Source organism: Ambystoma mexicanum, chromosome 2p (assembly GCF_040938575.1).
Source record: "Ambystoma mexicanum isolate Mex_15411 chromosome 2p, UKY_AmexF1_1, whole genome shotgun sequence".
In the NCBI taxonomy this organism is placed as follows: Eukaryota; Metazoa; Chordata; class Amphibia; order Caudata; family Ambystomatidae; genus Ambystoma; species Ambystoma mexicanum.
Window position 1 is genome coordinate 1,347,381,383 of NC_090923.1, and position 15,004 is coordinate 1,347,396,386.

At 44.2% G+C, this 15,004-nt stretch overlaps 1 protein-coding gene across 2 annotated transcripts in view; it reads right to left on the reverse strand.

Annotated features, from left to right (window-relative positions):
• Window positions 1–15,004, reverse strand: part of MYO15A (myosin XVA) — a 3,541,761-nt gene that overhangs the window by 2,525,457 nt on the left and 1,001,300 nt on the right. For both annotated transcript variants that reach the window (XM_069645706.1, XM_069645705.1), the window contains exon 24: window positions 13,922–13,975. In XM_069645706.1, the coding sequence (XP_069501807.1) occupies window positions 13,922–13,975 (54 nt within the window). The remainder of the gene's footprint in view (window positions 1–13,921; window positions 13,976–15,004) is intronic.

Here is a 15,004-nt window from a genome sequence, read left to right on the forward strand (position 1 = left end):
CTCATACGTACATGGTTCTAGCTCCCTGATAGACCTTTGGCTCTGTTCGCCCGAACTCATTCCATTCATGCAGGAATGCACAATGCTCCCACGCACCCTATCAGACCACTCTCCACTCTTGCTAGAGACACAACTGGGCGACACACAGCAAAACCCACGGTCCTGAAGGATGCTTAGAGATGACGCAATAATAGAACCGTTAAGGACCGAGATTATAGAATTCTTTGACCGGAATACATGATCCGTTAGTTCTTCGCTCACAATATGGGAAACATTCAAAGTGTGGCTGAGAGGCCACTTATTATCCAAGACAGTCGGTACACTCAGCACTATACGAAAAGATCTCAACCAAGCAGAACGGGAACTACGGAGACTAGAAATCATCTACTCGCAGACACCAGGAAAGCCCACTCTACCGCCATTGCAAGAACAAATGGCCAAATTCAAAGCCTTGTCGGAACAAGAAGTAAATTACATGGTACAACCAATAAGAGCCAGGAGGAATGGAGAAGGAAACAAAGCAGGACGCACAAAGGCCAACCTCATTAAGACCGAATATGATGTTAAACATACCACAAGTATAATGGACACGGAGGGTACTGTACATACGAATGCCCAAGTAGTAAACAAGATTTTCCTAGAGTTTAAACAAAGCTGTACACTAACACTGACCAGCTAACGGAAGAAGAGCTTAGTACCTATATGAAATCGTTTCCTATGCCCGAACTGAGCCAGACAGAAAGAGAGACACTAGACCTACCTCTAACCCCTGAGGAAATCACAAAAGCTATCAAGGAGCTACAAACTGGCAAAGCGCCGGGATCAGACGGTATTCCAGCAGACTTTTACAAACTATACATTGAGGAACTCACCCCTAATCTCATAGACGTTTGCGTAGAAGCTCTAGAAAAAGGTGAGCTCCCAACCACAATCAAAGAGGCCATAATAATAGTCCTTTTGAAACCTCACAAACCCCCACAAGACCTTAACTCATACCGCCCCCTCTCCTTGATCAATGTGGACACGAAGATATTTTGCAAAGCAATAGCTAATCGCCTACTCCTCTACATGAATAAATTAATACATCCAGACCAATCAGGTTTTATCCCCACCAGATCCATCTCTTTAAACCTCCGGAGGTTCTTCGCAATAGCCTTACAAATGGATCCGGAAGCGAAAGTAGTGGCAGTAGCCCTAGACGCTGAAAAAGCATTTGACTCTGTCTCGTGGAAATACATGTACTCTATACTCAAAAAGCTAGGCTTCGGGCAGAGATTCCAGAATTACACACAAATCCTATACAAAAACCCTAAAGCCATATATGCAGACGACACGATGTGCAAGCCCGAAACTAACCTAACACCATTAATGGAAGACATATCCAAATTTGCCAAATACTCGGGATATAAAATAAATAGCCTGAAATCTGAAATAATTCCCCTGACTCGAGCTACTAAACAATCTCCCGCCACGGCTCAATTCCGCTGGTCCCCAAACACAGCACACTATCTGGGCATAGTCATGGCAACAGATAGCCAAACATTGTACTCAAACAATTACGAGCCATATCTAATACTACTAGAGCAGAAACTTAAAGTTTGGGACAAACTCCCAATATCAATATATGGCCGGATAGCTCTGCTTAAAATGGTGGTAGTGCCAAAACTATTATATCTATTCAGCAACATACACATTTGGCCAGGCAGACAATTCTTTATTACACTACAAAAACTGGCATCCACATTTGTATGGGGAGGGGGAACAGTGAGACACCGTTGGCCCAAGATGTGCGAGAGGTACGAGACAGGAGGGTTAACAGCTCCAGATTTCCTACTGTATTATTCTACGGCACAAGCACACTTTGCAAAATACTGGACCGATTCCACGGAAAGCTATGCACATATACAAGCGGAGAAATTTGCAGCCTCCCCAATTAAATTACAATCCATGATTTCTGCCAAATGTAAAGGTCAGTGGAGAAATAGATCCACTAAACTCCACAGTAAGAGCTTGGACATGCCTGCTCCAAAGAGTCGGAAGCACCAATCCATACTGGCCCTACACATCATTATGGCATTATCCAAAACTCGCACCCACTACAGACTCGACAATACAAATAAAGTGGGATCCAAACTATGAAATGAAACTGGGAGACTTGTACCCAGAGGGGAAGTTCACCTCGCTGGGGCTGGTCCAAGAAAAGATAGGTAAAGACCTCACTAAGACGTTACAATATCACAGGCTTAAAGCAGCAATTAAAAAGAAATGGCCAGAATTCCTGAAGGAGCCGACCACACACCCGTTCCTGACTACAATAATGTTGCCAGAGGGATTCCTGGGAGGCATATCCAGATTATACAAAGCAGTACAAATACACACACCTTCCACTAATAATATAAAAGAGAAATGGGAGCGCGACCTAAAAATAAGTATATAAGACCCACAGTGCTCTAAATACTGCCATTACAGCAAATCCATCTCAATGAATTCCAATCTTAGGACTAATTCAATACAAAATCTTGAATCACTTACACATCACGCCCAACAGAATGTCCAAATTCAACACCTCCAGACAAATTCACTGTCCAAAATGCAACATCCCAGCACCTAATTCCATTCACATGTACTGGGAATGTCCACCCATTAAAAAATCCTGGGAAGAAGTAGCCAAAACTGTGAGCGAAATTCTGGACAGACACATACCGGCCACCCCACTCAAATACTTATTAGGAGATATAGGCAAGATCTCTGTCAGCCACCGAAGACTATTTGCTATATCAAATGCAGTGGCCAAGAGGAACATTCTCAAGGCTTGGAAAGCTAGAACAGCTCCAAATGTACAGGAATGGTTGAAAGATCTTATTTGGGTACTAGACTGCAAAGAAACATATATAAAGGGAATAGTGTCCTCCTGCAGACCTAAAGACATCTGGGGCCCCCTCAGACGATACCTGGACAATGATGTGGTAGAATTTGAGGAAGATTCTGAGTACACCAAGCTTGGCGACAACACCGTCTAGACAATGGGTACAAGGAGTCCTGAAATCAACGAACATTTATGCTTTAAAGTACTGTATCTTGTGTAAAATGGTCAAATATACATATTGTATACTAAGTTCACCTATGTGATGTAATGCATTTGACAGCAAAAATAAAGGTTTAAAAAACAAAAGGAGAGGGCAGATAAGCCCCAAAGTGGCAGCAGGGAGAGAGATGAAACCTGAGCCTGTTAAGGTGGAGGCGGCAGTGGGTGGAGGAATGAACATGTGGAGGAGTAGCAAGGAGCTAGAGATGAAGCAAGTGAATGGAGAGAAGGAGAAGGGACGACATGTTACTTAGGAACATGTGGCAAAGCGTTGAGAAGGCAAGAGAAATTGGGCTGGTGGGCCTGAGAACCTGCACCCTGGAAAAAGGAGTTGGATGTGAAAGGCCTAGAAATAAGCCAATGAAAACTCAGAGGTGGCCTCCTACCCTCCAGTGATTCTGGGCATTTGTGAGAGGCTCGTTCGGACTCAACATTACATCCCAAGACACAGTGCGTGATCTGCACTCTGGACCATATTACCTGGGAGAGGGTTTCCCCACTATAATAAAGGCAACTACAACCAGCACCCAGAAAGGTGGAAGATCAAGAAATCAAACATCGACTAATTACTGTGAATGACATGGCGAAGCCAGATATGAGAGACATCCTGATTTAAGCTTCTTCTTTTGGTTTTCCCATTTTAGCCCAAGCTTGTGAATTACACAAATAGATCCAGTTGAACTATACTTCTACTGGTGCGTCTTTGTGGGAGCCACTTGGCTTTCATGACACACCCCATTTCTCTTTTACTGAAACTTCTTTGACCCAGCAGAAAATGTAGGAATTTCTCTGGCGTTTTCCACAAATAAAGATAGCAATTTCCACACTTTTACATAATGTTCATTTTAATTAAGGCTCCCAATTTAATTTACACATAAACACAGCCGGACATTACTGTTTCCTGCCTATTACTATTCATGTGAAAAAATAGCAGGCCATTGGCTTTGTAAACTGACATAATAGAGAGACTAAACAAAAAAATGAATTTCTAATTGGAGTTGCTTATATGGATTCTGAGATACGGCTCAGGTAAGGAACAATAACAGGAGCAGCCATATGTTTTTAATGTGCAAAAGAGGTTTGTCTAGACGTGCAAGAACCCGGCTCCCTGTGTCCAATTGCACTCATGCAAGTGCTACCATACATTTTCGATTTGAATAAATGTGGAAAAATACTAGGTGCTACCTTTTCTTTACAGGGCAGTAAATAAAAGTGATAAATACAGATAAAATAACCAAAACATAAATATAGATTAATGCAGGCGGAATGGTATCTAAATGAACAGCATAAAATCAGGAGCCTTAATTATAATATAAGGTTTTTAATATTTGCCTTTTCTTTGTGTGAAGCAATTTTTTACAGGACCTTACCCTTGAATCACTTCTGTATTGTTTCTGTGTTTTGTACACTGCCAACAAGCTGCCTGGCAGATGTATCACCATATTTTGAGACCCTGTTTGGTACAGAACTGAACAAGCCATATCCAAATGTATAGACCACAGCCAACTGCCACCAACAGAGCGTGCATCGGGGATCAGTAGTGAGATGTTTGGATACAGGTGCAATGCCCCAAACGTGTAGTGAAGTACAAGCTGTGGAAATTCTATTAACATGAAGATTTCGTCATTTTTGATGTTAGTGTTTCTGTCATTTACCACAGAATGTCAGTCCATTTTCCAATTGGATTTAGTTTTGCCACATTCTAGAGAGCAGTAGGCTGCCAAGTAAGTGGTGGAATTATGAGCAGCAAAATATATTGTTACTGGTCTCGATTAGCATAAGAACCTCTTGCCACATTAGCCAGAGTCTAGCCAATTAGAACTAGGCCTGTTAGAGTCGTATATTTCTGCCATTCAGGGCACTATGCCGCAGATCTGAGCCTCGGTCCTTCAATTTAATTAATCCGTATTCCTGCTTCCCCCAGCAAGCGCTCAGCATACCAAGGTCCTTGGAGGAAGGGTGAGGTGTGGCACACATATTAGTTATTGTTGCAACGCTTAGCTGTTCTCGGGCGCTTTGAGTAACTGTGTTATTGATGATAGATAAGTACAAACGTTGTGAAGGACATATTTTGGTGTGAATGAAGCCTTGAGTGTAGATATTGCCAAAGAGCTAAACTAGATCCTGGTTATACTGCCCCCTAGGGAGAGTTTGGACAACAGGGTCTGCAATAGAATGGCCTGGTAGTACGAATAAATGTGAGAAATTAATTTCCAAAGACTGGAACCTTGGTCGCGCTTTTTATGAAGCCACCTGGTTCTCAAGAAATAGCCAGAAGAATGTGTGCCAGGGATAGCAACATGTTTCAAAACAGGAGTTGCAAAAGGTGTTGCAGAGTAAACTGCCACAAAGCCTGAGAACTGTCTGGATTGCCAAATTGGTTGAACTCATGGTAGAGGATATTATTGTGTCTAATTTGCTGACTTTACTGTTCACATTCAGTACATTAGTGGGTCATTTCAGTGGGACAGCACCTCAGAAGTTAAATGAATTTCTTTTGACCAATGAGGGTATGCCATTTTAGTAAATGTTACATATCTAACTTTGGCCAATCAGGATGGAGTATTTTCTGCTGACTGCACAATTAGGTCATTCGTAGGGGGCTGCACTTAGGATGGTCATGGATAATGTACAAACCAATATAGCGTACTAATCTATATTGTGTTTAGATTTCTATATGGGGAGAGCCAATAGGAAACGTGGGATTAACATGTACTTGACACTTGTAAAGTATTCAAATTGTGTGGTTTTTATCTTTAAATACTGTAACTCAATGTGGGCAGCAACATTTTCAGTTTTCAGTACTAAGGAGCTGACTGACCCTCCTGGATGTAATTTGCTTATATTAAAGCTGCTTTCTTGCAAATGGTACACTCCATTATTGCTTCCTTGGATTGATATTTCTCATCGGTTTTTGGGCCTACTGTGGAGAGAGCAGGGACTTATTACATGCTGCAGTTCCATGTCTTTAAAACAGTGTGAAAATTCTGTTCAGAGGTATATTAGTTATCAGGGCCTAGTCGTTGGTATCCTCCTCCTTTTTTCTTTTTTCTTATTCCACCTTCCCCTTTCTCCATATCTATTGTTCTTGTTCCCTACAAATAACATTAAACAATACCCCTGCACTAATGCTCTTACCCCAATGCAAAGAGATAGAAATGTTTTGCATTGCTGTAAGGACATGGAACCACTGTAAACACTGTGATTTCAGATGCACTTCTGAACATGCTCAAACTCAAAGGCAAAGACCCTCAAGTCGATATGATCTGTTGATTTCAACCTATTTAAGCGCCTTGAGGAAATACCCCAGCAGGCTCCATATCTGGCCCTAGAGAGCCTCAGCCACACCAGGTTTTCAAGATTACCACGTAGTAAGTAAAATCTTCTGTTTAGATTCACTGCATTCAAATGCACATTGTCTGAATAACCTTCAAACGTGTAATGGATTCAGCTCTCGAAGACCAGTTCTTGGAGTACTTGCCAGTTTCTTGCAGCGCATCTCCTAGATTTTGGTATATTTCTCCTTGACAAATTTGAACTGGGTAAGGCACCCTTCAATCTATTTTCACCTACAGAAGGTTCTATCAGAACAGTTACTTACAGGTACAGCCTTCTCTGGTTTAATGCAAGGCTCTGGGTATATTCCCTGCAAATGCAATGTGCTTCTAGAAGGCTCCCAATTTCGGGGGAAAAGTCTTGCCAGTCCTCGCTTTTCCAAATTAGGGTCTCTCTAAGTGGCAACCATCCACAGGAGCGACTGACCATGTTCCATCATTTCCCCTCCCAAAACAAGCTCATTTGAATCACTTGTCTGCTGGTTCCCTTTAACAAACAAGGAATTCATCACCTTCCCCCACATCTACAGAGCACCTCACAGCAGTGATTCTTTCATTGATTGCCAACATCTCTTTCTCCGCTATTTTAATGCCCCCCAAGTCACAGGCTGACAACCACACTTGAACCACGCATTTCGCACCAACTGTTTCCATGGAGCTTAACCAAGTTTTGCTCTTCCACACGCACAACAAAGGCAACACCCTAGACTTAGTCTTCATATTATCCCCCCACATTACCTGTGAAGACCCCATCCCAATTGACTGGTCTGATCATGCCGTCTTCCCATTATCAGTCACCCATTAAACTACGGCCCACACAGGTCAGGCTAAAGTCCCCTTTAACCGATGCCGCTCATTCAAAACTTTCCCAGTCAATGAGCTATAAGCAACCTTTGCAGACTTCCAAACCACAGGGAATGCCTCGTGCCTCCTAGAATTATTCAGAAATTCTGCTATGAAACAGACAGACACTCATGCCCCCAAAATGCTGCCGGGCTAAAACCAAATTATCCGCCCCATGGTACACCCCCGAGCTAGCATCTAACAAACACTCAATCAGAGTCCTAGAGAAAAGGTGGCGAAGAAACTGTAACCTCTCTGTGCCAACCATAGGATTCTGATTACGGAGGCCAAAGTTGCTTTCTACTCTACCACCAATGCCGCAAATAGGAACAAAGGCGTCTTTGAAGTAGTAAAGCATTGTACCAAATCCTCACCTGACCCCGAGGTACCAGCAACTTAGGAAAAATGTGACAGAATGAACACATTGTTATAAAAAAGTAGACACAATATGAGAGACCACTGAGTCAACCTCTCAATCTCTGAACCCCAGCATGCACACCTCCCCTCTGGACTGAGGTTTCTCGTCTCCCTCCCCCGGATCTCCAAAAAATGATTGCCTCCCTCAAACCTGCTTCTTACTCTGACAATATAATCCCAGCCTCTGTCAATTAACAATTGATGGGCCCGACGTTCAAGGCAATCCTCAGCATCATTAATGCCTCCCTCACACAAAGGTAATTCCTGGACACTCTCAAGACTGGTCTCCTACAACAGCGTTTGAAAAAACCAACCCCTGATCAGACAACCTGGCCAACTACCGGCCCATTACGAACCTCCCGTTTTTTGGCAAAACCTTGGAAAAAGTTGTTGCTACACAACTATTCGCCAAAATCGAACATCACCACCTCCTAAATTACTATCAGTCAGGGTTCGGCCCCAAGACAGCCACCAGTGGTCGATGATGCCCTCAAAATCATAGATACGGGTGACTCATGCCTCCTCGTCCTCCTTGAACTCTCGGCTGCATTCAACACAGTTGTCCAGAACATCTTTCTCTCCCTCCTTGCCAACAGGATGGGATGGGATTCTCTGGCACTGTCCTGAATTGGTTTACCTTCTACCTCTCAAGGAGACACCAGGCCGTCCAGATGAACCTTTCGCGTTCTAACAGACTCCAGTCTTCTGTCGAGTCCTCCAAGGCTCCATCCTATCACCTATTTTTTTTAACCTTGATAGGGAGCCTCTTGGCAGTTTTCTCAAAGATCCCAATATAGCCATCCACCAATACACTGATAATACTAAATAGTATGATTTGTCTCTGCGTTTACCAAGCCATCATCCAGTCCTGGATGTTGACTGCCTGTATCAAACTAAACCCATCCCATCCAAGACTGAATTCGTCCTCATCAGTCAGCCCGCTAAAAAACAACTTGTCCAACAATGGATCATTGATATACATTGATATACACCTAGAAGGATTTGATTGACAACTCTCCAACTCAGCCAAATCCTTAGTATTCACCATTGACAGCCGCCTGACCTTCCAGAAACACATAGTGAAGAAGGGACAAACAGCCTGGCTCTCAACCTCTACCCTTCGAAAAAGCAAACCCTTTATCCCACTGCAGGACTTCCAGACCATATTGCAAATCCTTGTAATCTTGCACAACGATAGGGGAAATGCTCTCCTAAGAGGGCTCCCAGATGCTCATTTGGATCCCCTAAAAGTTCACCACGCTCCAGCATGTCTTAGTACAAGTGCACAGTAATTTGACCAAATAACTCCATCCTACGCAAACTACATTGGCTACCCCTCAAGACCAGGATACTGTTCAAAACTGCATGCATCATCTACAAAGCAATCACGAGTAGCACACCAGCGTACCTGTCGGCTAAACTCCACATATCCGGTGGCACACACTCCTCGCGCAGCAAACAGACCAAACGGCTTGAATCACAACTCGTCCGCAAAGAGAGGACGCAGAAGCAATCCTTCTCTTGTCATGCACCCACCCTCTGGAACTCAATCCAGGTGTTGGCTCGGAATGCCCCCACAATTTTTCCAAATCTCTCAAAACATTGCTTTTTCAGCAACACCTGACTAACGAGTAATTCCAAAGGACACTCATACCGACACACAGACCTCAACTAACAGTACTATGCTACTGTTAAAAGATGCCCGCCCAAAGGCTGACTACCCACACTTTGTACAATGCTCTGCTGCTCTCGAGCTAGGTCAGCGCTTTAAACATTAAAATAAAAAAATAAATAAAAATAACAAAGACATTTTGTTTAATGTTTACCCCATACCTTTCCTGTCTCCATCAGCAAACCAAATCTGTTGGGTCACTGTGACATTTTAAACAATTTGGAAATCCTATTTTTATTTTGTCACCTTAATGCAAGATGCAAGCACATACATGCTGTAGCACCTAGAGTAAGGATGGGCTTACATTAAAAACAAGATAAGAAGGCATACATTTACAATACATAAAAGGATAGTGAGGCCATCACTTCTATCATTTTCTTTAAAGTAAAATAATGCACACACTAAAGGGAGGAACACAATATTTTAACAATAACACCAACACACAAGATCATAATACAGGGTTGAAAATTGAGATGGGCTGTGAGGTATTTAGCTCCTGCTTGTGGGCTAGAAAAGCCTGATTAACTTGACACCAAAAGTCACCAGGAGCTACCTTTGGCTCGTTGGGTCAACTGCTGCTGAACAAACAACCCCATGTAAATGTATCCCTGCGTTTGGCACAATCTATAACATAGATTAGGACACATCTGTACACCATTCAAACCATGTTGGGTCATAAATAATGGATACAATTATATGTTTGCATCTTAGTTGGGAGTTAGATTTGCAGAACGCTCCTTGTTCACCAGTGACAGCTCCTGGGCCTGTGTTAATGCTGGATACTGTGTCAAACCAGAAGAATGAGTAAGATCTGAGGTTAACATTTAAAGGGTCCTTATTTTAACTAAAAAGGAAAATGCCTATCGGTCTGCATTGGTAAGAGGGATTTCCCTGCCTACAAACTAAACTAAGGGTGCTCGTCAATTGACAAAACCAAAAAATGTACTCAGTCCAAATCCTATTCACTATCTGGCCCAGCCACTTTAGAAACAAAACATAAAAATGAGCCAGAGCCAAAGCCGAAACCTCTCAGCGCTTGCTTCGTCCGGCATATGTTAGTTGGATCTCTCCCAAACCACTGGTTGTAGCACAAATGTTCATTCTTAAGTTAAAAAAATTTATGATTTTCAAGTCTCTTTTAAAAATCCTCAGGAAAAAAATTGCAAGTCTTTACACAAAGCAAATGTCTCAAGTTCTTGAAGGGAAGGCATTATACCCTTAGTCCGATTCCACCAACATGGACCTTTTCATTCCCGTAATATTATGCCTTCTATATATTGATTGGACCCTACAGGTTCTCTTCTTGTAACAATATCTCTTATCTCTCTAGGGCTCTCCAGGCCCCCCTGGTTCTCTGGATTACTTGTTTATCTTTCTTTGTTGGACTCCACTAGATTGATTGACCCCTACAGGTTCCATTCTTGTAACAATGGGCCTCATTATCAGTGTGGCGGAAAATCAACAACGGCGCCGGTAGTGCTACCGGCGCCGTTGTTACTTCTCCACCACACTACGAGTTCAGCTCGCAGGTGCCAGACTGCACGCCTGGTCTGACCAGGCATGCATACCGGCACCCGCGAGCAGAACTCATGATTGCACCAGCACCGTTATTAACGGTGCCGGTGCAACCATGCTCCCGACCCCCATACTGCCCTATGGGGAAGAATGGGGATCGGGAGGCTGGCCATAACGGCACCCGGGAATGGGCAATTACCGGGTCCGCCAAACTAGGCATGACCCCGTTCTTGCCCATTCGCGGGTGCCGGAAAAAAAACAACTCCGCCGGCAGCCGTGCCCTTAATAAGGGCACGGCTACCGCCAGAGTTATAGCGAGGGCCAATATCCCTTATCTCTCTAGGGCTTTCCAGGCCCCTCTGGTTCTCTGGATTACTTGTTTATCTTTCTTTGTTTAACTCCACTAAATTGATTGACCCCTCTAGGTTTCCTTCTTGTAACAATATATCTTATCTCTCTAGGGCTCTCCAGGCCCCTCTGGTTCTCTGGATTACTTGTTTATCTTTCTTTGTTGGACTCCACTAGATTGATTGACCCCTACAGGTTCCATTCGTGTAACAATGGGCCTCATTATCAGTGTGGCGGAAAGGCAACAACGGTGCCGGTAGTGCTACCGGCGCCGTTGTTACTACTCCACCACACTACGAGTTCAGCTCAAAGGTGCCGGACTGCACGCCTGGTCTGACCAGGCATGCATACCGGCACCCGCGAGCAGAACTCAAGATTGCACCAGCACCGTTATTAACGGTGCCGGTGCAACCATGCTCCCGACCCCCATACTGCCCTATGGGGAAGAATGGGGATCGGGAGGCTGGCCATAACGGCACCCGGGAATGGGCAATTACCGGGTCCGCCAAACTAGGCATGACCCCGTTCTTGCCCATTCGCGGGTGCCGGAAAAAAAACAACTCCGCCGGCAGCTGTGCCCTTAATAAGGGCACGGCTACCGCCAGAGTTATAGCGAGGGCCAATATCCCTTATCTCTCTAGGGCTTTCCAGGCCCCTCTGGTTCTCTGGATTACTTGTTTATCTTTCTTTGTTTAACTCCACTAAATTGATTGACCCCTCTAGGTTTCCTTCTTGTAACAATATATCTTATCTCTCTAGGGCTCTCCAGGCCCCTCTGGTTCTCTGGATTACTTGTTTATCTTTCTTTGTTGGACTCCACTAGATTGATTGACCCCTACAGGTTCCATTCGTGTAACAATGGGCCTCATTATCAGTGTGGCGGAAAGGCAACAACGGCGCCGGTAGTGCTACCGGCGCCGTTGTTACTACTCCACCACACTACGAGTTCAGCTCAAAGGTGCCGGACTGCACGCCTGGTCTGACCAGGCATGCATACCGGCACCCGCGAGTAGAACTCATGATTGCATCAGCACCGTTATTAACGGAACCGGTGCAACCATGCTCCCGACCCCCATACTGCCCTATGGGGTAAGAATGGGGATCGAGAGGCTGGCCATAACGGCACCCGGGAATGGGCAATTACCGGGTCCGCCAAACTCGGCATGACCCCGTTCTTGCCCATTCGCGGGTGCCGGAAAAAAAACAACTCCGCCGGCAGCCGTGCCCTTAATAAGGGCACGGCTACCGCCAGAGTTATAGCGAGGGCCAATATCTCTTATCTCTCTAGGGCTCTCCGGGCCCTTCTGGTCCTCTGGATTACTTATTTCTCTCCTGCTTCATGTAATTCAATTCACCTCCCTCTACCCTGGGCAGCCCTGGTAACTTCACTGCCTTCGTGTCTGTTCCAGTGGGGTGGTGTCTGACAGTGCGTGGGTCCCAGTCCCATCAAAGCTTCAGCGTGGTCACGCCACCAAGTATGCCGGTTCTTCCACCGCTGGCTATCCAGTGTAGCGCGGCTCCGCCCCTCTAGGACATTCTCACGTCACAGGCTCTCCTCTACATAGGATTCTTCCTCCTGCATTCAAGGTGCCTCGTCCCTTTATTCTCGCTGCTGTATTTCAGGGGGCGAGTTATTTTTCATCATCTGTTGGGTTCAAGGGAATTCCGACATTACCTTGAGCCAAAGATATGGAAGTAATCTCAATAGGGTTTGAATGCCAAACAAAAGTAACACCAGTCTTTTCTATAAGCAGAGAGAGTATACTTCCTAGGGAGTTCCTTACAGGAATGGGAGTCCTTGACCCCTATAGGGCAGTCACTCCCAGTGAGGTCCCGCTTTCCCATCCTAAGGCAGGGTCTTGCTTAGCAGGCTCACCTCCCTAGCCTCACAGGTTGTGGCTCCCCCTAAGGGAGAAGTGATGAATTCCCTGAATTTGTCCCAATACCCAGAAGTTGCTTTTAGCTCCTGCTTATCCAATCTTAATTTCGATCCCTGTAATAAATAATTTGGTTGAACAGTGCTAATGTGAATTCTTAAGAAAAGCCATGAAGGAATAGTGTTGGACATAGTGCACAAAATGCAGAGTCTCTGTGTGGTTCTGATAGCCAGCAGGGCAGGCGGGTTTTCAAAATTCTGGGCACAATATAAGCCCTATACCCCCTCAGTGATAGGCACAATAACCTTGCTCGGAGCAGCAGACGGAGTCCCTTGAATCAATCGGAAGGCATAGCAAATGTGACACATCAATCCGGATTGATAGAAAGCGGCTCATAGTCCTGCAGAACAATAGCGTATGACAGCCATTTTGGACTTGATCTGTGAACTCATGAGGAACCAGCCTAGATCAGGCAGAGTCGAGTATGGTGCAAAATGAAACAGACATGCCTCAGCATCACTGCGACTAGGATTTCTACTAGCTGGAGCCTCTTGATTTGTCCATTTGCTACCTTCGCTTACAAGGCATATTACATTAGAAGTATGGACACATGATTCAAGTTCTTGAGGTAACAATAGCATGTGCAATCGATGGAGAGCCAGGAAGCAAGAAATCCTTGCCTTGAATTGAGTTGAATTTAGGAAACAATCAAAAGGTAACCATAGAGGGCAGACCTGCAATTTGATAACACTTTGAAGTGGATGGAGCAGGAAAAAAAAATAATAGCATTCAAATAGTTTTGTGCAGGAAAATGGTCACCAGGATTTACCTTCTCGATTCGTTTTCTTTCTTCTTCTGCCACTCTGCGAGCCTCAGCCTTAATCTAAAATCAAAAAAAGGAACTAGAGGTTAGAAAGCAAACAGTAGGCAAGCGCATACTCTAATCATGTTGTGCTCCCCCATCTGAAACACACAACTCACACAAATTACCACGGAAAACTGCAGCTGACACATAATTTACCCAAGAGATAGCCCTGTATCTACTTAAAGACAACCGAGAGCCAATCCACCTTACCATCCTCAGCTCACAACCAGCCCATACTCAACCTACACCAGGGTTAACCCACAACAAACTCACTATGAGATTGCAGCTAACTTACAACAAAGCTACACAAACCCTCAGTAAATGCATGCATCCATCCAACCCATATTTGACCCACAACCGGGTCACATTGAACCTATAGCAGGCCCAGCCATTCTAACCATGGCAACCTAAATACCATACAAAGACAACGCGCAGACAGACCCTGTCACAAACCACCCATACATTTTCTAGTCAACCATTGCCAAAATCAAAGTAGCCATAAATGTTTGGGCCTATTGTCACCAACTTGTGACTGATTTTCACTAAAGGGCAATAGAAAAAAACGGTTGAAAATTGACAAAAGACAATATTCTTACTATTTTTACAGATGTTTAACACTAAAAAGTAAACAACCAAATACTTCCGTGGGATACATGCTTGTATTCCTGCCTCTTCTTTGAATACATCGATTTACTGTGGCAAATATTTGATTATGCGTACTGCCATTACCATATTGATACAGGACAGAGCACAATCCCTTGCTGATTCATTTAAAGGGTAGTCCTCAAATCTTACAGAATAAGTCAACTGAAAATGTGTGCATAAAATAAAGTGTTCTATGTTTTTGGTTTACAAATAGAAATTTCCATTTAAAATAATGTGTTTAACTGTGTATGTGTTTCACATGCCATTTGAAAATCAGATGCCAAAAAGCCTCCCCCGTTTTTAGACCCCCAAGTTGGACAGGCAGGGCAAATTTAATGACATGGTCAAAAATAAGATGTCAAGGGTGCAGTGAACTAAAACTTGGTTGTAGACCCGCCTCAG